The sequence below is a fragment of the Rhineura floridana genome, chromosome 2 (genome assembly GCF_030035675.1).
Source record: "Rhineura floridana isolate rRhiFlo1 chromosome 2, rRhiFlo1.hap2, whole genome shotgun sequence".
Taxonomy (NCBI): Eukaryota; Metazoa; Chordata; class Lepidosauria; order Squamata; family Rhineuridae; genus Rhineura; species Rhineura floridana.
The window spans coordinates 192,350,556-192,364,112 of NC_084481.1; the positions used below are offsets into that span (position 1 = coordinate 192,350,556).

Here is a 13,557-nt window from a genome sequence, read left to right on the forward strand (position 1 = left end):
ACATTTTTAAGTGACTATCTGAACTATATCAACTGTCTTAATATTGTTGCTTCCACCCTGCTAAAACAAGATCAGGACAGCACTGTTTCTCTTATTTCGGCTCATTGCAGGTGTTGTCACCACTCACCATATGCTCAGAGGCACGTTACCAAATTAGTCCAAGCTATACAGGAAGTGGATTGAACTGTGAAAGGCCAACACAAATTGTTTTTGCATTTTGACAAATTTGTAGGGCAGTACAATATCTCAGAGAGGAGGTCAGGTCTCCTGCTCCCCTGGTACATTGACTATAGCTGCCCAATTTCCCTACTTTTTTAAGTTTGATAGAAATATCTGTTGGTTATAGGTACATTCTTAAATCACAAGGGTTTTTTTTGGGGGGGGGGTTTAGTGAATTTCTCTGCTTTTTAATCCGGGAGGTAAGAAATGGGATCTGTGCAAGGTTGCTGAGAATAGATCATTTGCATGCTTATTGTGTTCAGTTGGATTTACTCCCCCGCAATGCTTAGGATAGGTGAAACTGATCATGGGGGATAGGGGGGGAGGAGAAAGGGCAGAGTGGAGGAGGGGAATGGGAGCAGACTGGAGGGGGAGTGGAAGAGGAGGGCAGGCTTGATCATTTGCATGCTTAGTGAGTTCAGTGGGATTTACTCCCATGCAATCATGCTTAGGATAGGTAAAACTGACCATGGAGAAGGAGGAGAAGAGGAAGGGCTGGAGTGGACATGGAGGAGGAAAACGAAAGAGGGGAGGGGGAGGAGGAAAGGACAGGAGAGGGGGAGAAAGGCTGGTCTTATCATTTGCATGCTTCAGTGGGGATTTACTCCCATGCAGTCATGGTTAGGATAAGTAAAATTGACCATGGGGGAGGAGGAGGGGCAGGGAAGAGAAGAGGGAAGGGAGGGGACAGGGGATCATTTGCATGCTTAGTGAGTTCAGTGGGATTTACTCCCATGCAATCCCCATGGAGGACTGTCACTGTAAGGGCAAGGAAAAACAGGAGGGATTCAGAACTGCTGCAACTAACAAATCGCTTTCAGCATCTCTCGGCAGACAGCACCTCTGAAGAGCCTCAACAAACTCACCTGCATCAAGAGCCACTGGCTGCAAAGGAAGACTCCACACCCCAGAAGAAGGAAGCTGATGCAACCACCGCTCGCAGCAAAAAGAGGACGGTGCTGGTGGTTGGAGACTGGGGGTAGGGGCACCGGTATGCCAGCTGGACAAAATGAATCGGGAAGTCTGTTGTCTCCCTGGAGCACACATCCGGGACGTCACTGACAACCTGCCGAGGCTCATTGGGAACCAAGATAGGTACCCCTTTCTCCTCATCCATGTGGGCACAAACGACACGGCCAGAAACACCTTGGAACAGATCACCTCAGACTATGAGGTTCTGGGTAGGAAGGTCAAGGATTTGGGGGCGCAGGTGGTCTTCTCGTCAATTCTTCCTGTGAAGGATAGAGGACTACAAAGGGAAAGGAAGATACTGCAGGTCAACGACTGGTTACGCAGATGGTGTTGACGGGAGAGGTTTGGATTCTGGGACCATGGTCTAAGCTTCTTGGAGGGGGGACTGTTGGCAAGAGATGGGCTTCACCTCACGAGGACTGGGAAGAATCTCTTTGGCAGAAGTATGGCAAAACTCATCAAGAGGGCTTTAAACTAAAGCCTCTGGGGGATGGAGATGATAGCTTAAATACCGATCCAAAGACAGCGGGTTGTAATCGCAAGAATTTGAAGGGTACAGGAGACACTGGGAGAGAGAAAGGGATGCATGGCAAAGCTCATGGTATATTAACGGAGAAATCCAATCAGGACAAAAGAGACTTCTGGTGTCTATATACCAACGCGCGGAGCTTGGGAAACAAGCAAGAGGAGCTTGAAGTCTTAGTGCATCAAGGCAAATATGACTTCATAGGGATAACAGAGACTTGGTGGGATGACTCCCATGATTGGAATATAGCCATTCAAGGATATAAACTCTACAGAAAGAATAGAAGCAACAGAAAAGGAGGGGGAGTAGCGTTATATGTCAAAGACAAATACACCTCTATGGAAATCCAAGAGAGCGAAAAAAGTGGTCCGGTAGAGACCATTTGGGTAAAAATAAATGGAGAAACAAATAAAACCGACATGGTAGTAGGTGTCTACTACAGACCCCCTGGCCAAGAAGAGGTGGTAGATGAGGCCTTTCTCAAACAAATCTCTGAAATCTCAAGGAGGCAAGAAGTAGTAGTGATGGGGGACTTCAACTACCCAGATATCTGCTGGGAGACAAACTCTGCGAAGCACAAAACCTTCAACAAATTCCTGATGGGCCTTGCTGATAATTTCCTCTTTCAAAAAGTAGAAGAAGGAACAAGGGGATCGGCAATCCTGGACCTGATCTTAACTAACAGGGACGAATTGGTCGCGGGAATTAAAGCGGTCGGTACCTTGGGGGAAAGTGACCACGTAATGCTGGAATTCGTGATTCTGGGGAAAGCCAAAGAAGAATATAGTCAAATATGGACCTTGGATTTCAGGAAAGCCGATTTTAGCAAGCTCCGGGAAATGATGGGTAGGATCCCGTGGCTAGATAGACTAAAGAAAAAAGGAGCCCAAGAAGCGTGGGAGTTCATGAAGAAGGTATTACAAAAAGCGCAATCGCAAACAATTCCAAAGAGGAAGAAAAACGGAAGACATCGGAAAAAGCCAATGTGGCTACACGGAAGACTGGTGGAGGAGGTAAAAGTAAAAAAGAGCATGTATAAAGAATGGAAGGAAGGATGCATCACCAAGGAACAGTACCGACGAGTGGCTCAGGCTTGCAGGAATAGCGTAAGGAAAGCTAAAACCCAGAATGAGCTGAGGCTGGCGAGGGAAGCAAGGAACAACAGAAAGGGGGTTTTCAGATGTTCGAAGCAAGAGAAAGACTAAGGAAACGGTGGGACTGCTGCTCAATGAGGATGGCAAAATGTTGACAGATAACAAGGAAAAGGCAGAACTGCTCAACGCATATTTTGCCTCCGTTTTCTCCCAAAAAGGGAACAGTGTGCAACCTTGCATCGGTAGCAATCTCAGTAAGGGGTCGGGATTGCAGTTCAAGATTGATAAGGAGATAGTCAGGAAATACCTAGTTAACCTAAATGAGTTCAAATCTCCAGGGCCTGATGAACTGCATCCCAGAGTATTGAAGGAACTTGCTGATGTACTCTCGGAACCTCTTGCCATCATCTTTGAGAACTCCTGGAGAAGTGCTGGAGGATTGGAGACGGGCAAACGTCCCGCTCTGTAAAAAGGGTAAAAAAGAAGATCCGGGGAATTACAGGCCGGTCAGTCTGACTTCAATACCGGGAAAGATATTAGAACAGATAATAAAAGACTCCATTGGCAACTATCTAGATGACAATGCTGTGATTAGTAGGAGCCAGCATGGGTTTGTCAAGAAAAAATCCTGTCAAACTAATCTCATCTGTTTTTTTGATCGGGTCACTAGCTTAGTAGATGGTGGAAATGCTGTAGATATCATCTATCTAGATTTCAGCAAGGCGTTTGACAAAGTCCCCCACGAACTTTTGATTAGCAAACTGGCCAAATGCGGACTAGATGGAAATACTGTCAGGTAGATTCACAACTGGTTGGAAAACCGTACTCAAAGAGTGGTTGTCGGTGGCTCTGCTTCGGACTGGAAGGAGGTTTCAAGTGGAGTGCCACAGGGTTCTGTCCTGGGGCTGATACTCTTCAACATTTTTATCAATGACTTAGATGACAGGGTGGAGGGAAGCCTTATGAAGTTTGCAGATGATACGAAACTGGGAGGGATAGCTAACACAATGGAAGACAGGAATAAAATCCAAAGGGACCTGGATAGACTAGAAAATTGGGCTGAAATTAATAAAATGAAATTCAATAAAGACAAATGCAAGATTCTGCATTTAGGCCACAAAAACAAAATGCACGGGTACAGGATGGGAAATACCCGGCTTAGCAGTAGTGCGTGTGAGAAGGACCTTGGAATTGTAGTGGATCGCAAGTTGAACATGACCCAGCAGTGTGATGCTGCGGCAAAAAAGGCAAATGCGGTTTTGGGATGCATAAACAGAGCTATAGTTTCCAGGTCAAGGGAAGTAATAGTCCCACTATATTCTGCATTAGTCAGGCCTCATCTGGAATACTGCGTTCAGTTCTGGGCGCCTCATTTTAAGAAAGATATAGACAAGTTGGAGCGGGTTCAGAAGAGGGCGACGAGGATGATAGCCGGTATGGAGAACAAGTCTTATGAGGAAAGGTTGAAGGAACTTGGCATGTTCAGTCTGGTGAAGAGAAGGCTGAGGGGTGACATGATTGCACTCTTTAAGTACCTGAAGGGCTGCCACATAGAGGAGGGTGCAGATTTGTTCTCTGCTGCCCCAGAGGGTAGGACTAGGTCTAATGGTTTTAAGTTGCAGGAGCGTAGATTCAGATTGGACATTAGAAGGAACTTCTTGACAGTAAGGGCGGTTCGGCAATGGAACCGACTGCCTACGGAGGTGGTGGGATCCCCTTCGCTGGATGTCTTCAAGCAGAGGCTGGACAGCTATCTGCAGGAGATGCTCTAGCTGTGGATTTCCTGCTGTGAGCAGGGGGTTGGACTCGATGGCCTACAAGGCCCCTTCCAACTCTATGATTCTATGAATCATGCTTAGGATAGGTAAAACTGACCATGGGGAAGGAGGAGAAGAGGAAGGGCTGGAGTGGACATGGAGGAGGAAGAAGGAAGAGGGGAGGGGGAGGAGGAAAGGACAGGAGAGGGGGAGAAAGGCTGGTCTTATCATTTCCATGCTTCAGTGGGGATTTACTCCCATGCAGTTGTGGTTAGGATAAGTAAAACTGACCGTGGGGGAGGGGGAGGGGGAGGGAAGAGAAGAGGGAAGGGAGGGGACAGGGGAGTGGAAGTTGGAGGAGGGGGAGGAGGGGATTGGGAGGGGCGAAGGAAGGAGGAGGGAAGGGACAAAAGGGATGTGATGGGAGGGAGGAGGAGTGGCGGGCAAGTTTGATCATTTGCATGCTTACTGAGTTCAGTGGGATTTACTGCCATGCAATCATGCTTAACAGTGAAAAAAATGGACAAGAGAAAAATCAACTCATTTGAAATATGGTGTTAGAGGAGAGCTTTGTGGATACCATGGACAGTGAGAAAGACAAGTAATTGGGTCTTAGAAAGAACTAAACCACAACTGTCACTAAAAGCTAAAATGATGAAACTGAAGTTATCATACTTTGGACACATAATGAGAAGACATGATTCACTAGAAAAGACAATAACGCTGGGGAAAAACAAGTGAGAAGGAAAAGAGGAAGACCAAACAAGAGATGGATTGATTCCATAAAGGAAGCTACAGACCTGAACTTACAAGGTCCGAACAGGGTGGTTTATAACAGATTCTATTGGAGGTTGCTGATTCATAGGGTCACCATAAGTCATAACTGACTTGAAGAAACATAACACACACACAATCATGCTTGGGATAGATAAAACTGATCATGAGGGGGGAGGGGAGAGGAGAGGGAAGGAGGAAAGGAGTGGAGGGGAAAGGGGTTTGGAAGGGGAGGGGTGAGGGGAGGGAGGGACAAGGAAGGGGGAGGGAAGGGGCAAGAGGGAGGGGATAGGAGGAGGGGAGGGCAGGTTTGATCACTTTGCATGCTTTTTGAGTTCAGTGGGATTTAATTCTGTACAATCATGCTTAGGATAGGTGACACTGACCTGGGAGGGGAGGAGATTGGGTGTGTGGGCACTGAGCAGAGAGAAAGCCCTTTTTCTTTCCAAAAGGAAAACATTGTGAACAGTATATTTTTCAGCATTTCCACCACCTTTTTATTCTACAGCAGGCACATGTAGTCTACCACTCAAATTTAAACCAGCTGCCCTGGCCACATCCACACCAGACCTTTATTTCACTTTAGATAGTCATAGCTTCTCCCAAAGAATCCTGGGAAATGTAGTTAGTGAAGGGTGCTGAGAGTTGCTTGGAGACGCCCTGTTCCCCTCACAGAGCTTCAGTTAGAGCAGCTGACTGTTAAACCACTCTGGCCATTGGAGCTCTGTCAGGAGAAAAGGAGTCTCTTAACAACTCTCAGCACCCTTCAAAACTACACTTCCCAGGATTCTTTGGGGGAAGCCGTGACTGTCTAAACTGAAATAAAGGTCTGGTGTGGGTGTGGCCCTGATTAGCCAAGCCAAGCAGCTGTGAGTCTGGCTTTTAGAACCCTGACAGTTGGCTCTTACTCTTATCATTCAATGCTAAATTTCTTAAATTAATTAAAAATCAGCCAGACATTTTTTAAACTTTTAAACTGCAGAAAATGAAGGTCAGGGTATGGGGCAAGGTCAGTAATAGGATTACAGGTACTCTGTGAATATGGCTGGTTTTTAATTAATTTCAACAAATTATGAGGACACTAAAAGAACAAAGTCCAACAGGGATCTGGATTTTTTTTCTCTCTTTTTACACTTTGAACTCTCGGGTCTCTCTGACTGTTTTGTGTATCGCCATGAAAATTTAGAGGGTTGTTAAGCAAGCATTTCTGAGTTCAGGACTATAAATTTTGTAAGGTTTTGTTTTGAAAAGAGCTTATGGGAAGCAGCAGTATGGCATGGGGGGTATATGGCTGTATAATAAAAACAGATAAAACCATTACAATTATAAAACAACTAAGACCGTTCCAAATGGAACATTTGGATTTTGGTGGGAGATAATGAAACACTCCAGTTTGCTTTCTTTCTCTATCCCCAATTGCAGCATTCAGGTGAATAGAGTGCTGACCTACCGTGACCTGGACAATGACCTCATGAAGTATGCTGCTTTCCAAACCCTGGTGAGTGCAGCCAGATAGAAATCTACATTTTTTGTAATTGAAGAAAGCATCAGTAGTCCCTTTTCTTCTGCCATCAGAAGTTGACACCCGCTCCCCGGATGCCCTTTTTCACTATAAGGCTGTGGTAACGGCACAGTATGTGAATATGTTGAGCATTCTGGTGATGGTGCCCTTGGCGTCCTCCTGAAACACTAGATAAACCTGTTTGGCATATCTGCATGGTATAGGGTCTGCAATCTTCAGGTATTTGTCTCCCATCCTGCTTTAGTGATCTTTCAGGGTTCATTCCTTAGTTATAATTCCTTTGGCAGAGCTCTCTTCCCTCCAGTGAGGCTAAGCACTGGGCTCCTGCTAGGAGGAAGGGTGGGATATAAATGAAATAATAAATAAATAAGCACATTCAGTTTTATACCTTGAAGCCAAGCTCAGCAGATAACTCTTGAGAATTCGAAAGCTGTCATGCAGTTATAACTGCAGAGCCTTCCCAAGAAGAAAATACTTTTCCAAATGGTAGCATGCCATTGAACTATATTGTTATGTGTTCCCACAGGATGGAGAGATTGACTTGAAGCTGCTCAGTAAGGTTCTAGCTCCAGAACAGGACGTACGAGAGGTGAGTTTGTTCTGGATCAAGAGCAGAAGAACTAGATTGTTCTATTTGCTGAGCCTGCCCCTGCACCAGTGCAATCTTCAAAGTTTTATTTAGAAAATTGCCTTCTACCAAGTCAGACATTGGTCCACCTAGCTCTTTATTGTCTAAACTGATTGGCAGCTGCTCTCCAGGGTTTCAGTCTTTTCCAGCTCTACCTGGAAATCCCAAGGATTGAAGCAGCCCTCACCTGTTGGCAGGTTTCCTATCCATATATGCTTCCTGTTCTTGGGATTGTGGGCTATTTATTCTTTGGACTGAATGCATTTTTTTTCAAAAAAAGATTATGCTGTATATGCACAAACATATCCACCCTCACACTGAAATGTAAGATGGAATGCAAAAAAGTGAGTATGGGGGATAGCATATCCCTCTAAGGCTGAAAGGCTCAGGAGTCATTTTGGGATTCAAGCCTGCTAAAACTCTTCCTGAGGCAAGGTAGTGTCAGACACTAAACACAGATATATACATTGTTGTTGTTGCTGTTATATTGCACTGAGCCCTTTCACCAAATAGAAGTGTCCCGGGGCTTTGAAAAAAATGTTTTAAAATACATTAAATACAGTAACATTTATTTATTTCATGTATGAATTGCTTCCTATGAGGCATCTGCAAGCAGACTACAGTATAATAAAAGAATATATAAAATAATTACATATATAAAAACAGAACATTGCATTATATATGCAATTTACATAATCACATATATAAAAACAATTTTAAAACAAAAAACAAATTGTATATAATACATACCAATAGAGTTGCTACAAGCTACTGAGACTGAATCTGTCCATATTTTGACAAAAATTTGTCAACAAATAGGGAAAAGTAAACAATGGCCCACAGACTGGAAGCGTTCAATTATACATCGCAATTCCAAAGAAAGGGGATCCCAGGGAATGCAGTAATTATCAAACTATTGCCTTAATATCCCATGCAAGTAAAGCAATGCTCGAGATTCTACAACAAAGGCTCTTACCATATATGGAGCAAGAAATGCCAGATGTCCAAGCTGGATTTAGAAAGGGAGAAGGCACCAGAGATCATATTGCAAACATATGTTGGATAATGGAACGGACAAAGGAATTTCAGAAGAAAATCACCCTGTGCTTTATAGATTACAGCAAAGCCTTTGACTGTGTAGATCATGAAAAACTATGGAATGCTTTAAAAGAAATGGGGGTGCCATAGCATCTGATTGTTCTGATGCACAACCTATACTCTGGACAAGACGCTACTGTAAGGACAGAATATGGAGAAACCGATTGGTTCCCCATCAGAAAGGGTGTGAGACGGGTGTATTTTATCACCCTATTTGTTTAATCTGTACACAGAACATATCATACGGAAAGCGGGATTGGACCAAGAAGAAGGAGGTGTGAAAATTGGAGGGAGAAATATCAGTAATTTAAGATATGCAGACGACACCATAGTACTAGCAGAAACCAATAATGATTTGAAACGAATGCTGATGAAAGTTAAAGAGGAAAGCACAAAAGCAGGACTACACCTGAACGTCAAAAAGACTAAAGTGATGACAACAGAAGATTTATGTAACTTTAAAGTTGACAATGAGGACATTGAACTTGTCAAGGATTATCAATACTTAGCACAGTCATTAACCAAAATGGAGACAATAGTCAAGTAATCAGAAGAAGGCTAGGACTGGGTAGGGCAGCTGTGAGAGAACTAGAAAAGGTCCTCAAATCAAAGATGTATCACTGAACACTAAAGTCAGGATCATTCAGACCATGGTATTTCCAATCTCTATGTATGGATGTGAAAGTTGGACAGTGAAGAAAGCAGATAAGAGAAAAATCAACTCATTTGAAATGTGGTGGTGGAGGAGAGCTTTGCACATACCATGGACTGAGAAAAAGAGAAATAATTGTGTGTCAGAACAAATTAAACCAGAACTGTCACTAGAAGCTAAAATGAAGAAACTGAGGTTATCATACTTTGGACACATGAGAAGACATGATTCACTAGAAAAGATAATAATGCTGGGAAAAGCAGAAGGGAGTAAAAAAAGAGGAAGTCCAAGCAAGAGATGGATTGATTCCATAAAGGAAGCCACAGACCTGAACTCACAAGATCTGAACAAGGTGGTTTATAACAGATGCTATTGGAGGTCGCTGATTCATAGGGTCGCCATAAGTTGTAATCGACTTGAAGGCACATAACAACAACACATATAATACAATTTAAAAACAACTGTTAGATATATAAGATCAACTTGAAATCCAGTACAGATACCAACTAGGATATCAGAAGGATTGATGGAACAGGAAAGTCTTCAACAAGTACCTAAAAGACAATAGAGATGGTGCTTGTCTGATACATAATGGGAGAAAGTTCCAAAGGGTAGACACTGCCACATTAAAGGTCCGATTCTGACATTGTGCAGAATGGACTTCCTGATAAGATGGTATCTGCAGGATATCCTCTCCTGCAGAACACAGTGATCAATTGAGTATACAGGGGATGAGATGATCTTGTAGGTATCCTGGTACCAGCACCAGAATCTTGAACTTAGCATGGTAGGTAATTGACAGGCAGTGCAGTTCTTTCAGCACCAGTGTAATATGATAGCAATATTCTGCCCCAGTGAGTAGTTGCACTGCTGCATTTTGCACTACCTGCAGCTTCTAGGGCAGCCTCCTCACAGAGCACATTGCAGTTATCCAGTCTGGAGGTTACCAGTGCATGGACAACAGTGTTCAGGCTATCCGTCCAGAAACAGCTGTAGCTGTCTTACCAACCAAAGTTGGTAAAAGGTATTCTTAGCCACTGACAGTGACTGACCAGGAGAGAGACTTTGGGGTTGTAGTGGAACTGGCAGTGACCGACCAGGAGAGAGACCTCGGGGTTGTAGTGGACAGCACGATGAAAATAATAATAATAATAATAATAATAATAATAATAATAAAATTTTATTTTTATGCCACCTATCTGGCCGAGTGAACGGCCACTCTAGGCGGCGCACATAAATTAAAATAAGATATAGCATATAAATACAATATAAATACGACATATAAATACAGTCTTCAACTAATCAACCCATCCACATCTGTACATTATATACTAAAATTTGCTAGGGATCCTGTATGCCCGCTGAAATAGCCATGTCTTTAATCCTTGGCAAAAGCCTACCAAGGAGGGGGCATGGCAAAGATCATAAGGGAGAGAGTTCCAGAGGGTGGGGGCCACAATCGAGAATGCCCTCTCTCTAGTCCGCACCAGCCTGGTTGTTTTCACTGGCGGGACCGAGAGAAGGTCTTGTGAGGCTGATCTTGTAAGGCGGCACATTTGGTAATGCTGGAGGCGCTCCTTTAGATAAACTGGACCGAAACCATGTAGGGCTTTAAAGGTTAACACCAACACCTTGAATTGGGCTCGGTAGACAATGGTAACCAGTGTAGGTCTTCTAACACTGGAGTGATGTGATCCCGCCGGTGGCCATTCTTAATCAGCCGTGCCGCCGCATTTTGTACCAGTTGTAATTTCCGAACCGTCTTCATGGGTATCCCAGCGTAGAGCGCATTACAGTAGTCTAAGCGAGAGGAGACCAGGGCATGCACTACTCGCGGGAGTAGATGAACCGGAAGATAGGGTCGCAGCCTCTGTATCAGGTGTAACTGATACCAAGCTGCCCAGCTCACTGCTAACACCTGAGCCTCCATGGACAGCTTGGAGTCAAGAGCGACCCCGAGGCTGCAGACCTGGTCCTTTAGGGGCAATCTTACACCATTCAAATGTCAACCCAGTGTGCGGCAGCTGTGAAAAAGGCAAATTCCATGCTAGCGATAATTAGGAAAGGTATTGAAAATAAAACAGCTGATATCATCATGCCGTTGTATAAATCTATGGTGCGGCTGCATTTGGAATACTGTGTACAGCTCTGGTCGCCTCATCTCAAAAAGGATATTATAGAGTTGGAAAAGGTTCAGAAGAGAGCAACCAGAATGATCAAGGGGATGGAGCGACTCCCTTACGAGGAAAGATTGCAGCATTTGGGGCTTTTTAGTTTAGAGAAAAGGCGGGTCAGAGGAGACATGTTAGAAGTGTATAAAATTATGCATGGCATTGAGAAAGTGGATACAAGAACTCATAATACAAGAACTCGTGGACATTCAAAGAAGCTGAATGTTGGAAGATTCAGGACAGACAAAAGGAAGTACTTCTTAACTCAGCGCATAGTTAAACTATGGAATTGGCTCCCACAAGATGCAGTAATGGCCACCAGCTTGGATGGCTTTAAAAGAAGATTAGACAAATTCATGGAGGACGGGCCTATCAATGGCTACTAGCCGTGATGGCTGTGTTCTGCCACCCTAGTCAGAGGCAGCATGCTTCTGAAAACCAGTTGCCGGAAGCCTCAGGAGGGGAGAGTGTTCTTGCACTCGGGTCCTGCTTGCGGGCTTCCCCCAGGCACCTGGTTGGCCACTGTGAGAACAGGATGCTGGACTAGATGGGCCACTGGCCTGATCCAGCAGGCTCTTCTTATGTTCTTATGTTCTTATGAGGTCACCTGGGCCTCCAGCGACAGAGATGTATCCAGGAGCACCCCCATACTACAAACCTGCTACTTCAGGGGAAGTACGATCCCATCTAAAGCAGTCAATTGACCAATTATCCAGATTCATGTACCACTCATCCACAGGGTCTCCACCTTGCCAGGATTCAGACTGAATTTATTGGTCCTCATTCAGTCCACTGCCAAGTTCAGGCACCAGTCCAGGGCTTGCACAGCCTCTCCTGATTCAGATGTTACAGAGAAATGGAGCTGGGTACCATTAAGTATACTGGCGACACCTCACCCCATATGTCCTAATGACTGCTTCTAACGGCTTCATGTAGATGCTAAATACCATTGGGGACAGGATAGTACCCTGCACTGGCACCCCACAGCACAACTGCCAGAAGGCTGAGAAATAATCACCCAGTGCTCACCTCAGAGCTGGTTCAGGATTCCATGATCAATGACATCAAAAAGCTGAGAGATCAAGTAAAAATAATAGGGTTGCATATCTCCTTCTCTCGATAAAGTTTTTCCATTAGAGTGACCAAGGCCAATTCAGTCCCATAACCAGGCCTTATACCTGACTAGAATGGGTCAAGATAATTGGTTTCACCCAAGAGCACTTGCAGTGATTGCTGTAATATACAACTTACAGCAATATCTAAAATAGAACGTGTTAATGTAGAATTCCAAGTGGCATTGCAGCTGGTGGGGATTGAAACTCACATTTTCAAATGTTCAGACCTTCTAGGAGAGTTTGGGTTGCTGCTATGAAGCACCTTTTAGACAAGACACAACATTCTTTCTGCCATTTGGATTGTGTAGCAGTGCTGAAGTGACTTTTCTCTGCTTAGTATTTCTTTTCTTCTTTTTTTGGCAGGATGATATGAGTTGGGACTGGAATCATCTGTACACAGAGGTGGCCTCAGAGCTTCTGAGCGAGTGGGACTTGGGGCAGACTGAAAAGGAGGAGACCCTTGCTCCGAATAAGAACGCTTGAGCTTTGGCTACTGTGCTTTGACATTCAGGAAGTGCCTCCTTTGCTAACCAGGCACAGCTGTCAACCACACAGGCACAACTGCAGATTATGAATACATTATATTTTGAATCTATGTTTTGTACCTAAAGAGTTATTTTAGCCCCCATAATAAAATGAAACAGCAGCTTTCTCAAAAGACTACTTTTGTAAAACTCAGCAGGAATTTTGTCCTTAGTGGGTTGCAACCTCTAGTCAGTTAATCAGATTAATTGATTAAAAGGAGTATTGCTGTTATAGATCACAATGCTGAATAAAAACATTAGATTACTTACAAAACAAGATCCCATCAAGCCTTACATTTTCATAATTTCCATTCTAATAATTAACAAAGCATGCCCATCTCTCAAAAAAATAAAATTCAAAGAACTAATATTTCCCCTATGAATCAACTCAGTTAATTTGCCCATTTCTGCCTTCTCAAGATACTTCATCAACCATTCCCATATAGATGGAACTTGTGGACCTTATCTCAAGTTTGTATTGAGATTAAAAACCTTTTGATTTACT

General features: G+C 43.9%; 1 protein-coding gene across 1 annotated transcript in view; it reads left to right on the top strand.

The window, feature by feature from the left end:
- IFT43 (intraflagellar transport 43) overlaps nt 1-13,186 on the top strand; it is a 93,639-nt gene extending 80,453 nt beyond the window's left edge. Inside the window, exons 7-9 of the mRNA XM_061611791.1 lie at nt 6,765-6,840; nt 7,391-7,453; nt 12,892-13,186. Coding sequence (XP_061467775.1) covers nt 6,765-6,840; nt 7,391-7,453; nt 12,892-13,011 — 259 coding nt within the window. The 3' untranslated portion in view covers nt 13,012-13,186. The remainder of the gene's footprint in view (nt 1-6,764; nt 6,841-7,390; nt 7,454-12,891) is intronic.
- Nucleotides 13,187-13,557: the final 371 nt, after the last annotated feature.